At 40.2% G+C, this 22,236-nt stretch overlaps 1 protein-coding gene across 2 annotated transcripts in view; it reads right to left on the bottom strand.

The window, feature by feature from the left end:
• ptprdb (protein tyrosine phosphatase receptor type Db) overlaps window positions 1-22,236 on the bottom strand; it is a 103,914-nt gene that overhangs the window by 54,064 nt on the left and 27,614 nt on the right. For both annotated transcript variants that reach the window (XM_028592642.1, XM_028592634.1), the window contains exons 3-5: window positions 12,691-12,836; window positions 9,205-9,346; window positions 3,678-3,866 (exon numbers count right to left, since the gene is read on the bottom strand). In XM_028592642.1, the coding sequence (XP_028448443.1) occupies window positions 3,678-3,866; window positions 9,205-9,346; window positions 12,691-12,836 (477 nt within the window). The remainder of the gene's footprint in view (window positions 1-3,677; window positions 3,867-9,204; window positions 9,347-12,690; window positions 12,837-22,236) is intronic.

Here is a 22,236-nt window from a genome sequence, read left to right on the forward strand (position 1 = left end):
CTCAATTCCATTTTCTACCTCTTGCACCTACTGCAGATCTGGAGCAGCTGGATAGGTATTACCAATATGGAAGTCTTTTGGACTAAACATGTATTGATTAATCCACCCAGAGCTGCTTTTTCAGATCTGTGAGACAAGTAGGAACCAGTGGTCGAAAAGGAATCAGGCCACTGTGTCATGTTGGTCCTCCCAGCAGTCTTACCTCGTATAGGCGTGCCACCTGAGTGGGCAATGAATGCACGAGATTAGAGAAGGAGAAGAAGAAGAAAATGTTAGTACCACAGGAGGAGAAGGGGATAAGGAAGGGAGGGACTGGGAAAGGAGGTAACTTGGAAGGGAGAAGAATCAAATTAGAGAGGAAGACTCAAAATATAGATCCTTAAGAGAGTGAGATAAAAAAGATAGAATAAATAAAGACAGAAAAAGCCTGAGAAGAGAAAGACAGAAACTAGATAGAGTGACAGGCAGTGACAGAGCTATAAGGAGATGGATTATTGATTTGACTTCATTGACTCAAAGCAGGGGTTGATGTGGCTGTAGGAGTAAGGTTGTGTCTGCACCGCTCGGGAACTCTTAAGTACATAACTGCCCTGAGATTGAACCTGCACTTGCTCTCCATGTAGATCAAAACCAGGTGTAATTCTGTATAGCAATAATATGTAGCAATAAGGTGTGTAAATATATATTTAATATCTGTTCCTAAAGGAGAAAAACCACCCTACAATATTATAAAAACTCTGGCATTGTCCCTACATCATATTTGGATCGATTGTTGTTTTATTGTTTTGCGTTTTTTCCAGCTACAACCGACTCTGACAGAAGGGACATTTTCAACAATCTAAGACATCAGCAGTAAATGTCAAGGTGATGACTCTGGCCCGCAGAATCAAAGCGCAATGGTGTGTTTGTAAACTCAATATCTTAAACCGACCATCAGCAATCATCCTGTGAAAAGTCCGGCGTAAAAGAGGCAAGAGTGGACTCAACAGACCAAAATGCAATGAAGCAACAAGACATGTTTAACGTTAAGAAGTGTAGGGCTGCAACTTACAATCATTTTCATTACTGATTGATCTGCCAGGCATTATGTTTGGTTAATCAATTGATAATTTGGCCTATAAAATGCCAGATGTCTATCACAATGCACCAAAACTAAAGGCATCATCTTCAAATTGCTTGTTTTGTCACAAAGCTCTAGATATTCAGTTTACAATGGTAAAAAAACTGAGAAAAAGCAGCAAATCCTCACATTTGAGAATCCGGAACCAGAGACTGTAATAAAAAATGATTTAAACCATTAATCAACTATTAAAATGTTAATGTTGCGAATTATTTTTCTATCATTTGACTAATCAAATAATTGACTAATCGTTTCAGCTGTAAAGAGGTGTGTGAGTCTGATCACAGACACTACTGTAGGTACACGTAAACATCCCAGGCATATTCTCTAGATGCCAATAAAAAAAGCATTCTGGGAAATGAAGGAAATCACTAAAGTGAATGTAAACAAAGAAATGCTAATTACAGCACTTTGTTGCAAAATTACATCTAAAACAGTAAAAAGTATTGAAGGGTGGGTTTTTCTTTAGCTACTTTAGTTGTCTGACTCTACTATGCATGTGTCCATGTCCTACCTCTAAGCAATAGTAACTAGGTTCAGCATATACATACTACACTGTACAGTCAAAGTCTAGAAGTCTGAAACCTGGTCACCATTGATTTCCTTACAGTGCATGGCTCCACTAGAGGCCTACCCAACAGCCATCTAGAGTTGATGGCTTATTGACTGGTAACTCTATACAGCAGAGCAGAGAGAGTAAGTGGGTGAGTGGATAAAAGAGTGAGTGAATGAGTGAGTGAGTGAGTGAGTGAGTGAGTGAGTGAGTGAGTGAGTGAGGGAAGAATAATTGAATAAGTGGAAAAGTAAATAGGTGAGTGTGAGGAGAACATTATTGTAATTATTTGGGTGCGGAAAGGCTGCAGGTGCACAGGTGAGGGTGAGACGAGCTACCTCTAGGGTGACAGAGATATGTGTGAGTATATAGTATATGTATATACAGATATATGTGTAGATACGTGTGTATGCATGTCGATGTGTGTGTGTGTGTGTGTGTGTGTGCGTGTATCCAGTTTGTAGCATCTATAATATGTTTCTTTAACCAAAATGATGTATGGGTGCCTGCAGACTTGTGAGTGGGTGTGTATTTCTGTGTGTGTGTACATCTGTACTTTATATTATCTTTGTGTGTGACTGTTAGTAAAATGCATGCCATCATGCATTTTAATAACACCTCAACATTGTAAAGGTGAGCAGCAGTAGCAACAGTAGCAGCATTAGTGAACAGTATATAGAAAAGTGGACAGTGAGGGTGTGGGCCTCAGAACAGAAGCACTTACCAAAGGACTCTGTGGTTAAAAAGATACAAAGAGAAAAGAAACAGCATAGACATGGCATTATAATCGGACCATTGGTTACACAGAGGAGTTGACTTAGTAGAAACACCTTGAAAAAGCACTGGAACGTCAAAAAAAGGTAATGTATATTGATTGTCTACACAGAACTTTGTGCTTAAAAGAATCTTAAAAATATTTTGTAATCATCACACAGAAGAAACAAAGCTAAAATACTAAATATTTGACATTTTAAGTTGTAACAATTTATTCAATCATTTTAATTAAATATATTTCTTTGTAAAATTAAGGTCAAAAAGGGAGTCTAAGCAGGGCGCTAAGGGTTGAGCCATAGAATAAAAAAAATGGGGACGGAAGCAAAGAGGTTATCCATAAAGAAGCCAGAGAGTTGGGTGTCCAATCACAAGAAAGGGATTTTGGTTTCAGAGTTGGTCCCTGGAGGCAGCAGGAGGACTGAAGAGGGAGGGGACTTTGCTGAGACAAGTTGGGATTTTACACACTACTGTGGCTATAGAAAAGCTAATTGAGGTGGATTGAGTAGTTTGACTGGAAAATTATGTATTCTCCAAGTAATTTTTCTTTGAGTTTAACATATTCTGTCAATGTATTTTCTCAAATAACATGGACGTAATGTCTGTGAGTCAATTTCACACCCACGCAAGACACTTTCCATGAAATGAGGAAAAAACAAAAGGTTATTTGTTTGTTTAGTCACAGCAGTGAGCCATCTTAGAGAGGACATTCCCTCAGTGCATGCCACCATCACCTGGGTTTACCCTGCAAATTCTGTCAGTAGAAAAATTTGTTATGACTAGAGACATGTTGTGCACTGATGCGTGTCGTTACAAATATTTCATAACATTTGTACTAAGTGAAAAATTAAACCCTTCGTGTGATGGTGATGTGCACGGAAAGACCTCAGAGAGTTTGGAGAAAAGCGGAGAAAAGTTGGGAGTACACTGTTTAAGACTTTAAAGAGTTAAGAAAAGTTGGCAACCACAGACAGTCAACTCATACCACAGCAGCAGAGAAACAGCCAGTAACCACGGCAGGAGGAGTGCGAAACAGCAATAAGAAAAGGGGTGAACGAGGGCAAGAATAACAGTAGCTTTGAAGGAACAAAAAAATAAAAAGGGGGTTTGGGAGAGAAGGAGTAGATATTGAACGAGGGATAGAGCAAATTGGAGGGAGAAAACCTTAAGGCGGAAATAAAAGCTTGGGATTGAGGGGAAGGGAAAGAATGGATGGATAAAAGCATTGGTTACCTGAGCGGAGCTGCTTGATTCGTCCGTTGTTATTGGACGTGTTGACCGGCAGGAAATCCTTGAACCAGGTAATTTCTGGGTCAGGGTTGCCACTAGCAGCACAGAGCATAGTGGCGGTCCGAGAACGCTCCACCACTTTCAACTGGGGACCCATGTCTATGGTGGGGAACCCAGAGGGCAGCTGGTCCTCTAGAAAGATGAAATACATGAGTCAAACGAATGAGTCAAGATGAAAAATAAAAATACACAATCTACATCACCTGCCATGTTTCAAATGTGAAAGGATTTTAAACAGGATGGGTTTATTTCTTAACACTATTCAATATATAACAGTGTATATCGTTACAGTTAGAAAACATTTGGATTTTGTTCCTTTAAGACAAAGCCAGGCTAGCTGTTTCCCCGTTTTCTCTTGTGCTAAGCTACGCTAACAGACTGCTGGCTGTAGCCTTGTACTGAACAGATTCAGAGTCAAATGTAGATTTAATTTAGAGTGAAAATATGTTTTGAATTGGCCTTGAGCCCAGAGGCAACACTTTTGAAGAATACAATAGTGAGGTCAAATAGTAACATTTTATTCCACCTGACAAAATATCTCACAAAGACTTCAGGCAACCGCTCTTCAAATAAGATTCAAGTGAAAATCAAATACTCTCTATTCTGCTGAAGTCAGTAACAGCTGAGCTAAACATTTTGTCCTGCTCAGTCTATGTATTGCACACAACCTTCTCCGGAAGCTCATCCCTTTGCATGAATCAAATAGGCGAGTCAAATAAAGATGCATTCACTGGAACTTGAACCCTTTTGGGATGGCAAATCAAATGTGAATTCATAGACATCTGAGGCAATTAGATCAAACATGAAGAGTTGTTCCACTGTGATGAAGGAAATCAAAGGCAGTGGGCCAACTTCATTTAACGAAGAAGTGGGAGATTTCAGGGTGAGGTGGGGGAGACAATGCTTCGAGCAGGTGGGGTATCAAAGACGCTTGCACAAACTGAGAATATACTGTATTCAACCTTTTGAATTAAATGGGTTCAGAGCAAATCAGTTTGTAAAACATTTTTTAACTTTCTTCAAGGCTTTGAAACTGCAAGGTAAAATGTCAGATTCATGAGTCATCTATAATAAATAACGCAGTCTCACGGCAGTTCGTTAAATGGTCACGTTTGAGATATTTCTATTATTTTAGACATGTATTTTACTATATGAGTCATACAGTACGTTAAAGTGTACTATGAGGTGTGTGTGTGTGTGTGTGTGTGTTTGTGGGAGAGGTTTTGCTGCAACATTAATGAGAGGAAAAGCCAGTAGGAATGTGTGTGTTTAGGCACTTGGTCAAAGGTCATGGAGAGGGGAAGAGGAAGAATGAGACAGGAGTGGTCTGTCTTATCTCTAGCTGGAGTCAAACAGAAGTCCGGCCTGACTGGTGTTCATGAAGACAGCAACCCCTTCACATTCTGCTGGACGGAGGAAGGGGGACAGCCCATAGAGAATAAATTGACTTGTGACTTTTGAATAAGGGCTCATAACTTGGTAGACACGAGGAAGTCACAGTTGTGGGCCCGCATGTGTAGGCCAGCATGTGTATTTGTATATTTTAAAATACTGTTACTAAAGAAGTTTTAACTTTATTCTATAGTCTCAGTGATTCTTTAAGGTGCTAAACGAGATAAATGAGATAAACGTGTCCGTGTACACGAATCAATAGATAAAAAATGACGTGACCATTTCACGAACTGCCGTGAGACTATGTTGTAATAAAAGTCGTTAAAGATAGACATGGTGACAACAGACAGACGAGCTAGGAGCGTACGTTTCTGTGTTGTGTAGATATGTTTGTATTTGATCTAGAAGGCAGTCTATTGTAATTTCTTACACAGTTTTATTTCTTTACCCAGAATCCCTTGTGACTTTATCCCTCTCAACCACACAGAGCCTCATTAACGGGAAATCCTAGCACTGAACCTCGCCAAGGAGATGCTAATTTTGGTACTAGTCCATCGAACCATAGCCGACGGGTCGTGAGACACTAGTTTTGCGAGTGCGTGTGTGGCCTTTTAACAGCTTCGGTTTCAATCAATCACAACGCCCAACAAATGGAAACATGGACATAATAAACCAAGAGAACAAGATGAGAAGGTGTTTGTGTGTACCAGTGTGTCTGTGTGGGCCGGTGGTGAAAGAGAGCAAAAGTGTAAAAACAATAGAGAAATAATGGAATACAGTGAGACAAAGAAAGAGTGACAGAAAGGAAAATAGAGTAAGAACAAGGGAGAGAGCAAGCGCTAAACAGACAGAAAGGGAGAGAGAGCACAAGGGACCCATACAGCATAACAATCCTGACTCTCTCCGCTTTCATTATGCAAACGCTTACTTCAAAGCCAGCCTCTCCTAGGCAGGAATAATGCATTCTATTTCATCTACCTGGGGTGGGACACTGCACCGAACATTGAGGACGCACAGTTAGAATGCAACTCCCCAAGATCATGCATCTCTCTCTGTCCCTTTTCTACAACCACTAACCCATGCTGCTGGTCAAAAAAAAAAAGCAAGAGCTGTGGATGTGTGGGTAGAGGTGTCTGCAAGAACATGCAAACGTAGAGCACAGACGAGAATACACACAAGCTTTTTTTAATTTAAAACTGACAAGGTGTGAACAGATAAAAGTGAAAGTGTTTGAGGGCTGATTGAATGGACTGATGCACATACACACACATGTTTACACATGCACATAACCAGCTCTCCACCATCCATCATGGGTACAGGTGTAAGCAACACCAAAGTGCGTTTGGGACAAAGCTGCTCCAGTTTTGTGTGTGTGTGTGTGTGTGTGTGTGTGTGTGTGTGTGTGTGTGTGCGTGCATGTTGCTGAACAGTTAAGTACCCCCTGAGGTCAGAGCAGATGCGTAACCCTACACTCCCTTGTTGACGGAGTCTTCCACACATCCCACTGTTTCATTTGGATGTGCTCCCACTTCAGCGTTTCCACTGAGAGATCCAGATAATTTCACAGCTCATAGAAAAGCCCAGTCACACAATCATGGGAACTGCCGTGAGAACACTGTCCTCTTTATATGAAACCCAAAATGAAATTCACACACATCGCTCACTGGGTTTGTCATCTGTAAATCTGGAAGACAGCAGGTCAAGTCTGGTCTTACAATCATGGGAACTAAAAGCATGAGCTGGCTGCAGTATCATAAGCTCAAGTGTAATATCTGCACCTGCGAACAAACCTGTTTCTTTCATTCACCCGGGGATAAAGAGTATAAGTGATAGATGCAATAACATTCACACTTAGAATATATATATCTTACATTGTGAGTATAGGATGGTAGACAAAATATAAGATAGATTTAACCATGGAGTGGTGATAGATTTTATAACTGTGTTGATCACTTTATTATAGTAAAATACTGTATGTACAATATGATGAAAGGTGGGAATATATGGGATTATAATAGGAGGAATATAATTAGAGGTTTCCGAAATTCCAATTACAACATAAGTCAAATTTTCCTAGTTTTGGCCACCAGAAAAAAAAAAATCAGAACTGTCCTTTAATGTCAATTTAAGAATGGAAATTAGTTTTGTCCGAGACACATTCAGATGAATTCAAACAGACACACACTCAACTTTGACCAAATCATGAATTATACAGTATTGGACTGTACACTGGATCCTAAAGTATATAATTGCTCACAAGTTCATTATTATTTCAGCCATTGTCAATCGCAGCCGTTTACTGGAAGCCAAGATTTCAATTAGCCTGGTTCTAATCCTCAGTAATTAAGTCGGCTGACCTTAACACCGGATCCCTCCTGTCTGACAGTCAGTCACTGGAGCTGTGTCTTTACAGAGCCAGGGGAGACAAGGAGACATGACTGACAAGACTGTGTATATTGCAAGAATCTGTGTTTGAATATTTCCTCATATAGTTGTCTTTGTGTGTGTGTGTGTGTGTGTGTGTGTGTGTGTGCGCGTGTGTTCTTTACTGACATTTGAATACTGACAGTATATCAGGGGCTATTAGCTGCTCCCAGGTGGCCTCTTATTATCCACAACACAATGACTCCTCAGAGGAGTAGAAGGGGCTAATCATTACATAAAGACTGACTGTCTTAGATATAGGATACGTGTGTGTGTGTGAGCGTTTGCCTCTGTGTGTGTGCATGAGTGGTTACGTTCTCGATAAAGATACAGATTAGAGGCAAGCAGATAGCTTCCATCAAGGGAAAGGGAAAAATCAAAAATAGATGCACGGACCCATAACTAAGAGCACATACAGATGTGTACACACACACACACACACACACACACACACACACACACACACACACACACACACAAAGACAACTATGTTAGAGGAAATATTCTGGATGGATGGAGCGGAGCGGAACAGCACAGAAGATGTGAAGAGTAGTCTGATGTGAATAATTTAAAAGTTGCTGTGTAGTGGACCTAAGAGTATGGAGAGAGTGGAGAGACAAAGAGAAAGAGAGAGAGAGAGAGAGAGAGAGAGAGAGAGAGAGAGAGAGAGAGAGAGAGAGAGAAGGAACACAGTGTAAAAAAAAGAAAAGGGAAGAGCGAAAGAAAACGTAAGAGGGAATGAACTTGGGGAGACAAAAAACACAGACAGATGAGACGAAGAGAGAAGAGAGTGGAGGGGAAGAACTGTAGACTATGTTATTACCCCTCAGAGAGAGAAGAGGGAAAGTGAGAGAGAGATAGAGAGACAAGATGGTAGAACAATAGGCTTTCCCCACGAGCATGTACTGTAAAGGCAGGCAATGTGATTATCCACACTTGAGCAGCTTCACTCACTAAGACATTCTTGAGCTTCAGACTACCGGTACATAATGTTCTCCTAATGGACTCCACTAACACTAACATCACTATGTGCATTAATGGATTCTTGCTAACGCTCACAAAAGCATCTATTGCAGAATTACACTTGCATATATATAGATATCTGAGGAAACATCCAACAAGCCTCCACTTCTTCTGCATAGTTTTTAAGTTAGAAGAACATCGAGAAATGTCACATTTTCCACGACAATGCGTAAAACCTTATTTTGACTGGATTATACCTTATACAGTGCTATCATCCCCACCTACAGTTCTAATCTTAAACCGAATACCTTCTACTTATTTATATATATAAAAAGGTTATATATATATATATATATATATATATATATATATATATCTCTTTAAACTTTACCATCACATTTATGAGAAGCCAAAGGTCAGTTGATGAATCAAATTAATCTAGTTATATACTGTATTCCTTCTGGATGCAAACACTAAATTACAGGGATGTTATTACATATAGGAAACACTAAAGTGTGGTGACTGCTTTAGTTTGTCAGTTAAGTGATACACAGAAAAAAACATTTATGGAATCAGTATTGTATAAAGGGGCTTTGATTTATGTCCAGGTATTATGATTAGTAATTTTCTTCACCGCAATAACAAAATTGTGTTTGACCTCTGAATGGAAACACAGCTTGTTCACACTGACCTCGTAGCACACTTAGTCGGGTGGAGGCAGTGATCTCTCCTGCAGAGTTGGAGGCATGGCATTCGTAAATAGCCTCGTCTCTGGGGGTCCTCAGTGGCTGGATTCTTAGGACCGAGCCGGACCCGTCGTCAAACTCTATTACCTGTAATTGGGAAAATATATTAAAGTGGCTTTAATCAATATAATATATTAACAATAGCTCAAAATGTGTTCCTTTTTTAAAGTAATTGTTTATTTCTTACACTGGAATGTAACTTTTATTCTTTATTCAGTGTTATTCTATTTTAGCTGTTTTTATATTTTTAATTGTTTTTAATTGCTTTTTATTGTTTTATGTAAAGCACTTTGAATGTCTTGTTGTTGAAATGTGCTATACAAATAAAGCTGCCTTGCCTAAAGTGAAAGGTGCCATTCATAGTGATGAACATGCAGTCCCCCTCAGCTGTATGGAGCGTCACAGCATCTTATAGCTTATTGTTTTGGCTTTACCGCCTGCAATTTTATTGTTTTGTTTCACTCTCACTGCTCTCATCAGTGTTTTTGACCACTGTATACTATACCTCACCAAGCAACAGACAAAGTTAGTAACTAGCTGGTGAGCATCGCTGAGCATTTAGTGGCTACAGAGCCTAATATTTCCCTCAAAAATTGATGGAGACCTAAAAGTGTGAGTGAATATTGCACTAACATTCATTAGGTGAACAGAAACACAACTTCAAAAATATTGCTAATGTTTCTCTCTGTCTGCTGGATGTTTACATGGACAACTGCCATATCAACTTAAATACCAATGATATGTCAATGTTGTTTTTACAGTTTTTTTTTGCTGACTCCAAGGTGACCCGGAAATCAGAAACTGCATGTTTAAAGGTCTCATATTATGCTCATGCCCATGTTCATATAGTACTTGTATTTTGGGTTTCTACTAGAACATGTTTACATTGTTGATAAAACACATTATTTTACTCATACTGTCTGTTTTAATATACCTGTAATATACCTGTATTCACCTATGAACCGCTCTGTTCTAGCATCTGTCTCTTTAAGCCCCCCTCCTGAAAAAGCCCAGTCTGTACTGATTGGTCAGCGTTTCCGGGTCTTCCGCATCTGCGCTCTCAGAGTCTGTGCACCGTCATTACAGCCAGGAATGACTGTAACGACACTGTAGCAGCACTTTCTACCTTTCTATATATATTAAAGTTGTGACATCACAATCACATGGAAGTCCTGGCAGCTCGTTTAAGTGAACCGTTTCTGAATACGGGCTGTGTGCATTTCAGTATTTATATAGCACCTTAACCTGCTTTATAATAAAAAAGAGAGATGGGAATCTCACTTTTTTATAATATGGGACCTGTAAAGAAACCTACTCTAAATTCATCAAGCTTTAAATATATTGCACTGTGGTACAGATACAGTAGTGGCAAGTTTGTTTAAATGTTTAGCTGAAGCAATGGACCTTGCTGTTTGGTTCTAATTGTACCTTCAACACTGTTTGCAGCTCAATGATAATTGTTTGTTGTTGTTTGTTTGTTGCTAAAATAAAATGTAAAAAAATCCCTCAACAACTCCTGAACGGCAGGACAGAAAAGAGTAATATACAGCAAGTAGTCTAAGGTGATAGCCTATAGGGTGGATTAAAAATAAAATATTTTCCGATTGATTTAATCACAAATAGGAAGACACCAAGATGAACTTAAACCTGGGAGGAAACCCAACTTATTAAAATGGAAAAGCACCCTGAGCTCAGGGTGACACTGACTGGGGAGGAGAGAAGCTGGTTCAACATCTCCATCTTAGAGTGACTTGTGAGGTGCTGAAATAAATCAAAGGTCAGAGCCTGCAGGAAACTAATAAGGCTGATCATATAAGAATCTCATAAACTGTAGCCTAAGGCATCATGACATATGAAAAAGTTGGAGTAGAAAGCATTTCAGACTGTTTTATAACCTTTGGAGTACCAATGAAGAAAATCAGGTAAACTGCTCAAACAGCACAATTTTGGCTTTATATGCAAACCGGTCATATATGGTAAGCTATTTTTGTATTCCCGCCTAAAACAAAACACAACACTCATTATTGACTTAAATTTTAACTTTCATTGCAATATAGTGCCAACAATACAGTACATCTTTCTCACAGTGGGCACTCTAATTTGTTGTCAAAGGAAAAGCACAGGTGTAACTAATAACATTAAGGGCCCTAGCTTGCACCCAGCGCAATTGACTTTGTACAACGACGCATGTATCATTCCTATTTTGCACCTGACGCACAGCGGACATTTTCCCTCCACAGACTCACGTCAGTAAATTAGGGAATGAACTTGTGCTCCCGGGGGCAGTTCAGCAAAAAGAGGAGATGTGTCTCGGCGCAAACGTTCCCTGGTGCTATTTTACAGTTTCAGAAAACAATTCCGCCACTGACCAGGAAAAACCTGGTCTAAAGTCAGTGGCACTTATTCAGATGCTATTTTAAGGGCGCATGCTTGGCCGTAATGTAGAGTTTGCACACCGTGCATACACTTTGCTTCTCTCATCTCACGGACCCAGCAGTTCCCAATTTTGCATACCATACATAAATACAAGGAAAAATATGACCTTGTTTTACACAACATTTCCATGAATCATGGATGTGTTGATGACATAAATGAGGAAATATTAGAGGACTTAAGGAGATGCCACTTAACCCAAATGCCCCAGCAGCAGCACGGGCAAATCCGCCATTATAATAGCAATCCGGCATGGAACAAGCGCGCCTGCTGTTAAAGGGAATATGAGATAACGCTCTGATTGGTTTATTGCATGTTACGCCCAAACCACACCTATGAGTAATGTAGCAACTTCAGAACAACCCATTTTAGATTTGCGTCGGGCGCAAGAGTCATTTATCCCACCGGTATAATAGCAGCGGCGCCCGAGATCCGCCCACAAAACTACTTGCGTTTGACCTTTGATACTTGCGTTTCAGATTGTTAAAATAGGGCCCTAAGGATGACTTTGTTCCATTTAGGCAATTTGACTGAGCAAGTACAATATGGGCTCTGAAACAGGCTAACTTAAATGTAAGGCAGCCATTTAAAGCTTCAACTAAGAATTATTTTCATTATTAATTAATCTGATGATGATTTTCTTGATTACTTGTTTAATTGGTAAAAAATTACCCAGAACCCAAGGTGAAGTCTTCAAATGTGTTTTTTTCTCAAGGCTATACAAATCATTAAACCACAAAGCAGCTCCTAGTTTAAGCTCTACAGCCATTAATAATGCCATGAAAGTCAAAATGTCTGCTGTGAGAAAGGTATAAAAAGAAAAGAAAACAACAAGAACTGACCCCACTGACAAGTGATCCTGCTTTATTCAGACACAACTATTTTACACAGCTGGTCGGGTTTCTCTTGACAGCATTTCAGCATGAGAAGAAGTCAGAACTATCAGTGCAAAAAAGACACAAAGTTACATTTCCTTCATTAGTATCTCAGCATCATACCTCAAATCTCTGGTTGCTGACTTTTTTGCCTTTCTTGTTCCACACAATCTTGGGCTGTGGATCCCCTGTGGCCTGGCACACAAAGGAGGCCACCCCCCCCTGGACTCCTGTTTGATCTTCTGGGGTTCGCGTAAACCTGGGGGGTGCTGTGTGGAAAGATGTATACAAAAGTTAAGTGAAGATCAAACCCCCAATGTTGCCGTTTGTGTCAATGCTCTTAATATGACAATCATTCAGAGTACCATTCCTACTATACTAACAAGCATTCACACATGCATTTATATATTAGGCTATCTAATGGATTATTGTGCGTTTCTAAATGCACTCAAGTACCAGATTTCCACTTGTTGTACTACTATCATCTGTCATTCACACATGACACATCTGCAACACTTATGGTTGAGACTTTGTGCTACAGAAAGAGTGTGTAAAAGAAGAATTCTATGTGGGTGGCTTTGTGCCTGTGTGCATCTTTTTTTTCTGTGCACGTGTGTGCACATTCCACCATGTTTTTCCCTCTGTTCCTGAACCACCAAAGAAGCTTAATATTTCTGTGCCATAAAGGATTTATGAAGACTTACTCCTGACATGACCACTAAAGCCCCTCATTCTGGGGACGCCAACAATATCATAACCACAGCCTCTGCTGGATTGTGACATCACGACATCAAAAAGATTCGGCACGTCAGTCACGGCACGTCACCGCCAGCTCGCCTAATGGCATTCCAGCCAAACCAGAAAATCCCTACTTAAGGGCTTACCGCCAACCGCCCTGACAAAGGGAGAGAAATTGCTTTTTGCTGTTTAAAAGGAAGGGAGGGAGAGAGAGAGAGAATAGCTAAGCTTTTCAGAGAAGGAGAAAAAAAGAGAGAGAGAGAGAGAGCGTGTGTGTTGAAAGAGTGGGGAGGACTGAACAGAAGAGCGAGGGAGATAAAGGGAAAGAGTGGAGGGAGACAGATGGAGAGCGGAACGGGTAAGAAAGAGAGAGCATGAAGAGCAGAAGTGGAGGGAGAGAGGAAGATGAACAGGAGGTGGATATGAGAGAGAGGGTGAGATAAAGACAGCGAGAGCGAGAGAGCCAGATGTACTGGCAAACATGGTCCGAGAGCCCCAAGCTGCCCAATCAACTCTACACCTCACTGGCTCACGGCCAAATCTACCTGAATCACTGAATTGAACAGTGTGTGTTTGTGTGTGTGTGTGTGAAAGAGAGAGTATGTGTACATTTTTTGTCTGCTTGCTTTCATCCTTGCATATGCCTTTACCTATATATACACAAACTGTGCACATACTGTACTATATGGGTGTGCTTGTGTGAGTTTGTGTATATTTATTATTATTATCATTATATGATCGTCTGACAATTATACAATTATAGCAATAAACTGATTAATGTAAGAATTTGTAAGATTTTCTCCTGTAAATATTTTGGGGGTTTGGACAGTGGCTTGATCACAACAAGCAGTTTACAGATGACGGGCTCTTTTCACTATTTTCTGACATTTTCTGCCTTATCGATTAATCAGAAAAGTAGTTGCCAGATTGATAGAATCATCTAAGAATGATATATAATATGTACAGTATATCATTGAGGCACACAATTTCTACACGCATGTGTGATGCATGAGCGAGTGAGCAAATGTGCGTGTGCCCATCTGAGAGAGAGAAAGAGTGAGAGAATAAAGAGAGAGGGAAACAGAAAGAATGAGGAGCGGGAGATTCACTCTCTTAATCCTCTTGCTAATCTCTCCCCCACAAAACAAATGAAAAGTGTAAAGCCAGCAGAGCCATACTAAAAGGCACGGTACTGTAGATCTTTCAATTGCTTTTTTATCTTTCCCCCCTCCTCTTCATCTCTCCAACCGGATCTCTCTCTTAATATATCTCCTGTTTAATTGTCTTACGCTCTCTCTTTCTCATATTTTGCCCCTTTATCTTTCATCTGGCTCCTAATTCTTTGCCACTGAATCATTTCTTTGCCCCCCTTCACAGCTGCTCTCCTTGCTGCCTCTTTCATCCTCATCCTTGTTACTCTTTCTCCATCTCCTCCCTCCATCTCTGGGGTGTTACATAAGTCTTCCTGTCACATTGACTGACTTAATGAGGGAGGGGTGGGGTGCAACCGTATGCTCCACACTTGTTCTCACTCTTGCAACTCCTCTTCTCTCTTATTTTTCCTCCTCCCCTCTCTTTATGGGCTCTCATCCTTCCTCTTTTCCCTCATCTCCCTTCCCTAGTCCATCACTTTTTCTTCACATTCATCCTCCCTGTTTGCCTCCTTTCTCTACCCTCGTAGCACTTCTCTGCTCTCTATTTATGTTCCTGACTGTTGTGTCTTTTGCCAAGATCATCAGTTTCTTTATGGTTGTGCTGCTTGGTAGGATTAAGCATTGACATTTAGGCCAAGGAAGGTAGGGCTCAAGCTCAAAAGGGCACTTCAATATTTGTAGCACTTTTAGGGGAGGGAAGAGCTACCTGAAGGTTTATTATTTCATGAATATAAGATGAAAGATAAGATGGACTTGGAAAAGAACTTGTTCTAGTGGGGCACATGCTTAGGTTAACAGGCGTTCCTCACAGCCTTCCTCTTCTCCCTCAATATGACCCAAGATGGATGTGAGGGGGATCTACCGAGTGGGTCCGCGGAAAGAGATTTAGATGGAATTAGTGCCAATCTTTCCCCTCTTGGTGTGTGTGTGTGTGTGTGTGTGTGTGTGTGTGGGGGGGTGAATGGAGGGTGGCTTACATAAAGTTTGCCATAGAAGACGTGTGATAAACTTTGATTCCAGGATGAAAGATAGTCTTAATGTCTTTTTGAAAAACAGAAATAAAATAAATGCATTTGGGTAGCACAGAACGATGGTGGCCTAGAATACAAATTTGAGCGCATGAATGATATTGACTAATTCATATATACATCACAAATATGTCATCTGATATACAGGTTAAATCTGGACTGATGACATATTCTGCTATTCTTCTCCTCAAACCCATTTAAAAAAAAAATGTAAATGTATTTAGTAAACCGTGACAAATGCAACATTTTCTGGATAAACTCCCCTTAAATAAATCCTTAAATAAAAATGCACTGGAGTAGCAGAAAAGACAAATAGCAAGACTAAATGAAGCTAATGACACTTTGTAGGAGGCTACAGGGACATACTGTAGCTGGCAGATGCTGTCTTAACCTAGAGGGACACAGCGAGAGAGATTGAGTTTTGTAAGAACAGATGCTAGCAAAAACCTTCAGGGAGTATGATTTACGAATATAGTGTATTAAGATTGGAAAATTGTATACATTTAAGAATGGAAAGTACATATTTGGGAGGGAAAACAGATGGAACTAAGCACAAAAGATGCACATCTCAGGTTGTAAAGTTTTAAAATACATTTTTAAAACATTTTTATGATAGAGAAATGTATGAATGTGTTGAGCAACACACAATGAGTGGAATGAGTTATATCCTCGGGATCCCAATTTATAAGATGTGAGAAAAATGTTTGTTTTTGTTTTTAAATTATTTGATTTGAATTGTTCTGTTCTCTGACCATTAATGTTAGAAATAATAATAAAACAAGACGTGTGTAATTCATCCTGGGATGCACTGTGCCAAGTGATCTGAACTTCCACACATCTTTTCCAAAACTCTGCAAAACATTGCAATTTCTGTGCCCTAATGCCTCATCTTGTGTGCCCTCAATCACTTAACTGATATGATGTGAAAAAAGCATAAAGTAGACAGGCCTATCCCAACAAAGCAAATCAACAAAAAGCACAAAATTAACTCACTCTGTCCGTTACTGCAGCTATCAAAGTTACAAATTGGAAAAGAGAAGCTCTGAGATGCTGGATTACCAAGGGAGTATAAAATAACAGATAAGAATATAGAATGACTAAGCTTTAGTATAGTTTCAGCTGAAAGAATGGTAGCTAATTCTGTGTTTGAGCTAAATACTTGGCTTATTCCTGCTCTCATGTTGAATAGTGGATCATCCCTAAGAGAAGGAAGGGAATAAATGGTTATTGACCTTCCTGATCAGGTAGATATCAGGCGCATTCATAGATGATCCTGGGTGCTACTGAGTCTGTGTGGACACATGTTTATGTGCATGAATAGCTTTTGGGAGCATTTGTGTCTGCGTGTTGGAAGTTTTGATCACATCTGAAAAGGCTGCTTTGGATGTTGGTACAACTTGCCAAGTATCTGTGCCTGCGCCTCACATTTTCCTGTGTGTGTGTGTGTGTGTGTGTGTGTGTGTGCGCGTGTGTGTGTGTGTATATGTGTGCTCATGTTGATAGTTAGGCATGTAATGAGTAATTTACAGCCCTTGCCAGGGAAAGATCCAGCTGCACAATGTTGTATGTGGTGGTGGGTGGTAAGCTGATGACTCCAAATGAGAACTGAGTCAGGCTTGTCAGACAAGTTGAGGAACGAGGCCAATATCAGGGCCTGAGCCAGGGCCATGATAGTAAGCCTCGAGAGTGGGTGGGCAGCTGGCCAGAACCATAACTTAAAACACATTAACATCAAACCGACACATTAAGAGCAAATTATCAGCTGCTCGCTTTCGCCCTGGAATGAAATTGGATTGCTGGGGCCAATAAACACAGAGAGACAGCTATCATCCTTCTGCAGCACATAAGTGTTAATTGGAAAACATTTGGTATAATGGGCCATTTCAACATAGAAAATTAAATTACAGTATACACAATTAAGTGCTGTTAACTTTTGATACCATTTCACACTTAAAAATATAAATAAAATGATAAAACCAAATCTGGAGTATTGTATTTGTATTTCTTTTAAACATATAATATTCTCATATAAAATGTTGCTTATGACTTGTCACTTCTCTGTATGGATAACAGATCTGCAGTTGTTCGGACAATTTTCAGCTGACGTCACCACACATCACTTTTACAACATCACTTTTACAATGATGCAACAGCAAAAGAATAAAATGCACTTTTACTGCCGATAGTAATGCATGTCCAATTAGCGTGCCACTTAGCCCACCATAGCTGCCCCAGGGTCTGGCTAGTGCCGAGTTAATCAGGGTTAATTTGTTAGAAACACAAGGGGATGAATTAATCAAATGGGGTCTTCTTTTATACACAGATCATTAGAAACACATGGGCTACCCACTGGGTACACAACTTTACTGGGTCAGGGCTGGCTTCCCATGAAGATGAACAGAGGGTTTTCTCAGTGCTGGTCACAGTCTATTAGTCACAGACCACTGCTCTGCTAAGTTAGAGCTAAGCTGATGCTTTCCAGGCCTCTTCACAGACGGGTGCACCTGCTAAGCTAATGCTAAGCTAACGCTGGTCAGATCCTGTTACTCACGGATGGGCGCACAGCTATGCTAGCAGCTACTAGCCTCACTGCTGCAGGCCAGCGACACAGCATACTAAGAAGCTTCGGCAGCAGAACTGCTTCATTCTCTTTCTCATCAACATGGACTTTCCTTCTCTCAGCCTTATCCATGGATTGACATTTATAGATAACAAAGGAGAACTTATTGAGGGAGTCCAAAGGGTCACTGTGCTAAAACTGAGTATGAGATTATTGATTTGAAAGTACAGTATATTCTGTGCCCTCTTCCCAGACTTAACAGTAACAGTAGGCAATTAACAGTAGGCTACTCCTAAAGCGGGTTAACAGTTAAAATAATAACATAGCTGTTATTGGCATTTTCATTTTGTGTATATGACTTCTGAAAATGTTTGTGATGTGACCCATTTCTGTCACCTTCTATGGAGAGATATTTGCACTGGAGTTGATGGAAAAAGGTCGTCAATCATTTAAATAAGCCTTTTTATTTTTAAGGTTTAATGTCATATTTCGGATGAGCATGAGATGATACATCAACACGAGAGCCGAATTTCAATGCAATAAATGATTCCAGAAAATAAACCATAAATTATTTAGCTAATGACTGAAATTAGTTTTGTTGATAAGTGGCATGTTAATTAAAAATAAGAAAATTAAAAGACAATTTCAGCGTGATTAGAGTTATGCTCATTTCTTGTATTCCTTACTCAACATCACTGTAGACTTTTCTGCTATGTTTTTAATAAAAAAAACTGTCTAACCATGTTAACCCTCCCAATGCCTTGAAGGTAAAAAATGACCAGTTTATTAGTTTAACAGCACAGAAAACCTCCCATATTTTAATTCTTTTATTCGGTATGAAATTTTATGACATTTCCTGGCCTGACCAGAGCATTATGAAAAGTAAATCCTCTGCATCCTTTTTCATATGAAAGCTGTATATCATCATGGTACAAATAATACGATCTATCTTAATTTTTAAAGAAACAGAGACCATTTTACACGTCTTCCTCTCATCATGCCTGGATTACTGCAACAGCCTCTTTACTTGCCTAAAAGAAAAATCTATTGATCGACTCCAGACTGCACCGAACCAGGCTTTTAACCAGAACCAAGAGACGTGATCACATTACTCCTGTTTTAGCCTCTTTACACTGGCTTTTTACTTTTTATTTATTACTTTAAATGCTCTTCGTGGCATCTCTCCCTGCTATACCTCTGACCTCTTAGTACCGTATGCGCCGATATATACTTTGAGATCCTCAAGCAGAGGTCTTAAAAATACAGTAAAAACTAAAGGGGACAGAGCATTAGCAGTCAGGGCCCCAAGGTTCTGAAACACAGCACGGCTGAGTCAGAGATCTCCTTTAAGTCCCTTCTTAAAACATACTTTTATCTGGGAGCCTTTCCTGATTTGACTTGAATTTTAATTTTCTTTAAAACATGTTTTTCCCTACACTGTATTGATTTTTAGACCCCAAATTTTCATCTGTTTTCTTTTAAAAGCTGATGATTTAATGACTTTTTTTGCTGCCTTTGTGAAGCACTTTGTAAAGTGGATTTTGAAAAATGCTCTATAAATATAATCATTATGATTATAATAATAAATCTTGTCTTTGTGTCTTCTCCTGCATCTCTAGAGCTCAGACGTTAGCCAATATCTCATTTGTTTCCAGGATTTATGCTAAGCTAAGCTAACTTGCTGCTGGCTCCAGCTTCACATTGAATGGGCCGATAGGAGAATGTTATCAATCTGCTCATCTAAATAAATTCTCTGCATTAAAGAGTATTAGCATATGTCCCAAAATCTCTAAGTGAGCTTCTTATGTTGTTATATGCAAGGCAACACAAAGTATCTGTAATTGTGGTCCATGCATGTAAAAACTGCCATGATACACAATTAAATGGTAGAAAATAAATGCAGAAATGATCTCTTAAGACTTGACAAGTAGGTTTACCAGTGTAACACTGAAGGCCTTTTGGTCATTTGTTCATCACTTCTCAGTCCACAGGAGAAAAGCCGATAGCGGATGTTGACATTTTATACTGTGGCTACGGGCAATAATGTCAACCAGGATCTTACCTTTTCTTTGCAATTTCAGTTAGGGCTGGGCATCGTTCAAAATCTTTCGATCCGGTGCCAATTTCGATACCTCAGTTTTGATGCCGGTTCCTAACAATACTTTTTTCGATACCATATGTTTTAAAATCCATTTCAACATCAACAAAAATACATTAAACACAAAGCTTTTATTTTCCACTTTAATTGTGAATCAAAACAGTTATCAAAATTAAAAAAATCTGGTAAAACTGCTCACTCAGAATAACATCATTACAAGTGCCTTGCCTTGCAAGCTCAGCCTGTCAGTCAGTCATCAGGGCAGAGAAACCACTGTTGTGCCTGCTTGTCTAAGAGGAAGTGTAACGTCAACAGCACCGCGACCGCTTTCGGCTTGCCATTGTTAGGCGAGTTTGAGATGAACTGCGCCTCGCCTGTAAAGTGGACGAGAGCAGGTGGCAGCAGCTGGGGGACGGTGACAAAAATCCGCTCTCAAGTCGGACAGTTTTCCAGCCGTTTCCAGCGGCCTTCAGGCTGAACAGGAAGCGACAGAAACACTGTGGTCCAATTCCGATTTAATAAAATGTTATCAGACCCATATATCAGCTTGTACACAGTCTCCAGTTGTTTTTATTATGACAGAGTAGCTGTCAAAATGCTCTACATGCGATCTGTTGCTGATTTTAATTAACAACACACTGTAGATGATCCGTAATCTGAACGGATTTAGTCTCTCTGACTTCTAAACATAACTATCAGCCACACAACATGTGTTCTGTACAGAATAAGCTTTAAATCAGACAAATCACAGTTAAAACCCCTCCAATTCAAAATCAATAAAAAGTTTATGTAGAACGTCATCATGTTGAGTCGATTCTGAACCAATCAGCTGTTAGATCAGCTGAGAGGCTGGCGTTTCCCAGCATGCCCTGGGTTGGCCTGCGTCTTGCAGTCGGTGGAGAGCAACTGCAGCGCCTGTGTCAGTACCCGATCTGTTCCAACTGCACAATCCGTTCTGCGCATGCGCAAGATGTTTGCGCATGCGCTGTGGTACGATGATTTACGACACCACCCGATCTGTTCCCACACTAGCCTCCACCGGGAAGCTAACGTTAGTTTAGCTAATAGCTAATTCACGTTAGTTTAGCTAATAGCTAATTCGGGCGGACCGCTAGGTGATTATAGCGGTCTGCCGAGCCTCCACTGGGAAGCTAACGTTACTTTAGCTAACAGTTCATTTGGCTAACCGCTAGCTGATTGTAGCGGTCTGCCGTCCGTCAGCCTCCACAGTTAAGCTAACGTTAGTTTAGCTAACAGCTAATTCGGCTAACTGCTAGCTGAGACAGCATGCAAACTTTTAAAAGACCCTCAAAATAAAACTTCAAAACAAACGTTAACATAAATAACAGCTGTTACGTCAGTTCTACTTTACTTGTGCTCATTTAAAATACAATCACTCAATACTTGTCTTTATTGTTACTGTAAAGTCTTAATTTTGCTGTAGCCTGCTTTTCCCATTATGTCTGACTTAACGTTATTTTAGACTGAATCTAGCTGTCCGTTCTGCCTGCACGATCTGTTCTGCGCATGCGTTATTTGTCGGCTAGCGGTTAGCCGAATTAGCTGTTAGCTAAACTAACGTTAGCTTGGGTGGAGGCTAGCATGGAACAGATCGGGCAGGTCGTAAAACGGTATTATCATCTGCGCATGCGTGAAAATCTTGCGTGTGCAGAACAGATTGTGCAGGTGGAACGGATCGGGTACTGACAGCCTGGCTCTAAAAACTGCGGCCTCCTTGATCTCCCGAGATTATCGTTGCCCACGTGTGGACACAAATCTAACCGGCATGCATTGGGCGGCAATCTCCGGTGATCGATTCTGCGCAGATCTGGCTCATCTCGAACGAGCCTAATATCATATAGCTGTCTGCATGAAGTTTTGAAAAACTGTAACCACACTTGAACCACTTTATCGGCATCGCCGTGACTCACTGTGACTTCAACAAAACTGTAGACAGTTTACTTGGTCCGCACCACTCCGTGTGTGTGTGTGTGTGTCGGTCGGAGCTCCGCTCTTTGTCAATATGCAGAGAAGACAGATAAGCTTGCACTTACGCGCTCAGACACTTTTGGAACCGAAATTTGGCACCAA

The sequence above is a fragment of the Perca flavescens genome, chromosome 2, assembly GCF_004354835.1.
Source record: "Perca flavescens isolate YP-PL-M2 chromosome 2, PFLA_1.0, whole genome shotgun sequence".
Taxonomy (NCBI): domain Eukaryota; kingdom Metazoa; phylum Chordata; class Actinopteri; order Perciformes; family Percidae; genus Perca; species Perca flavescens.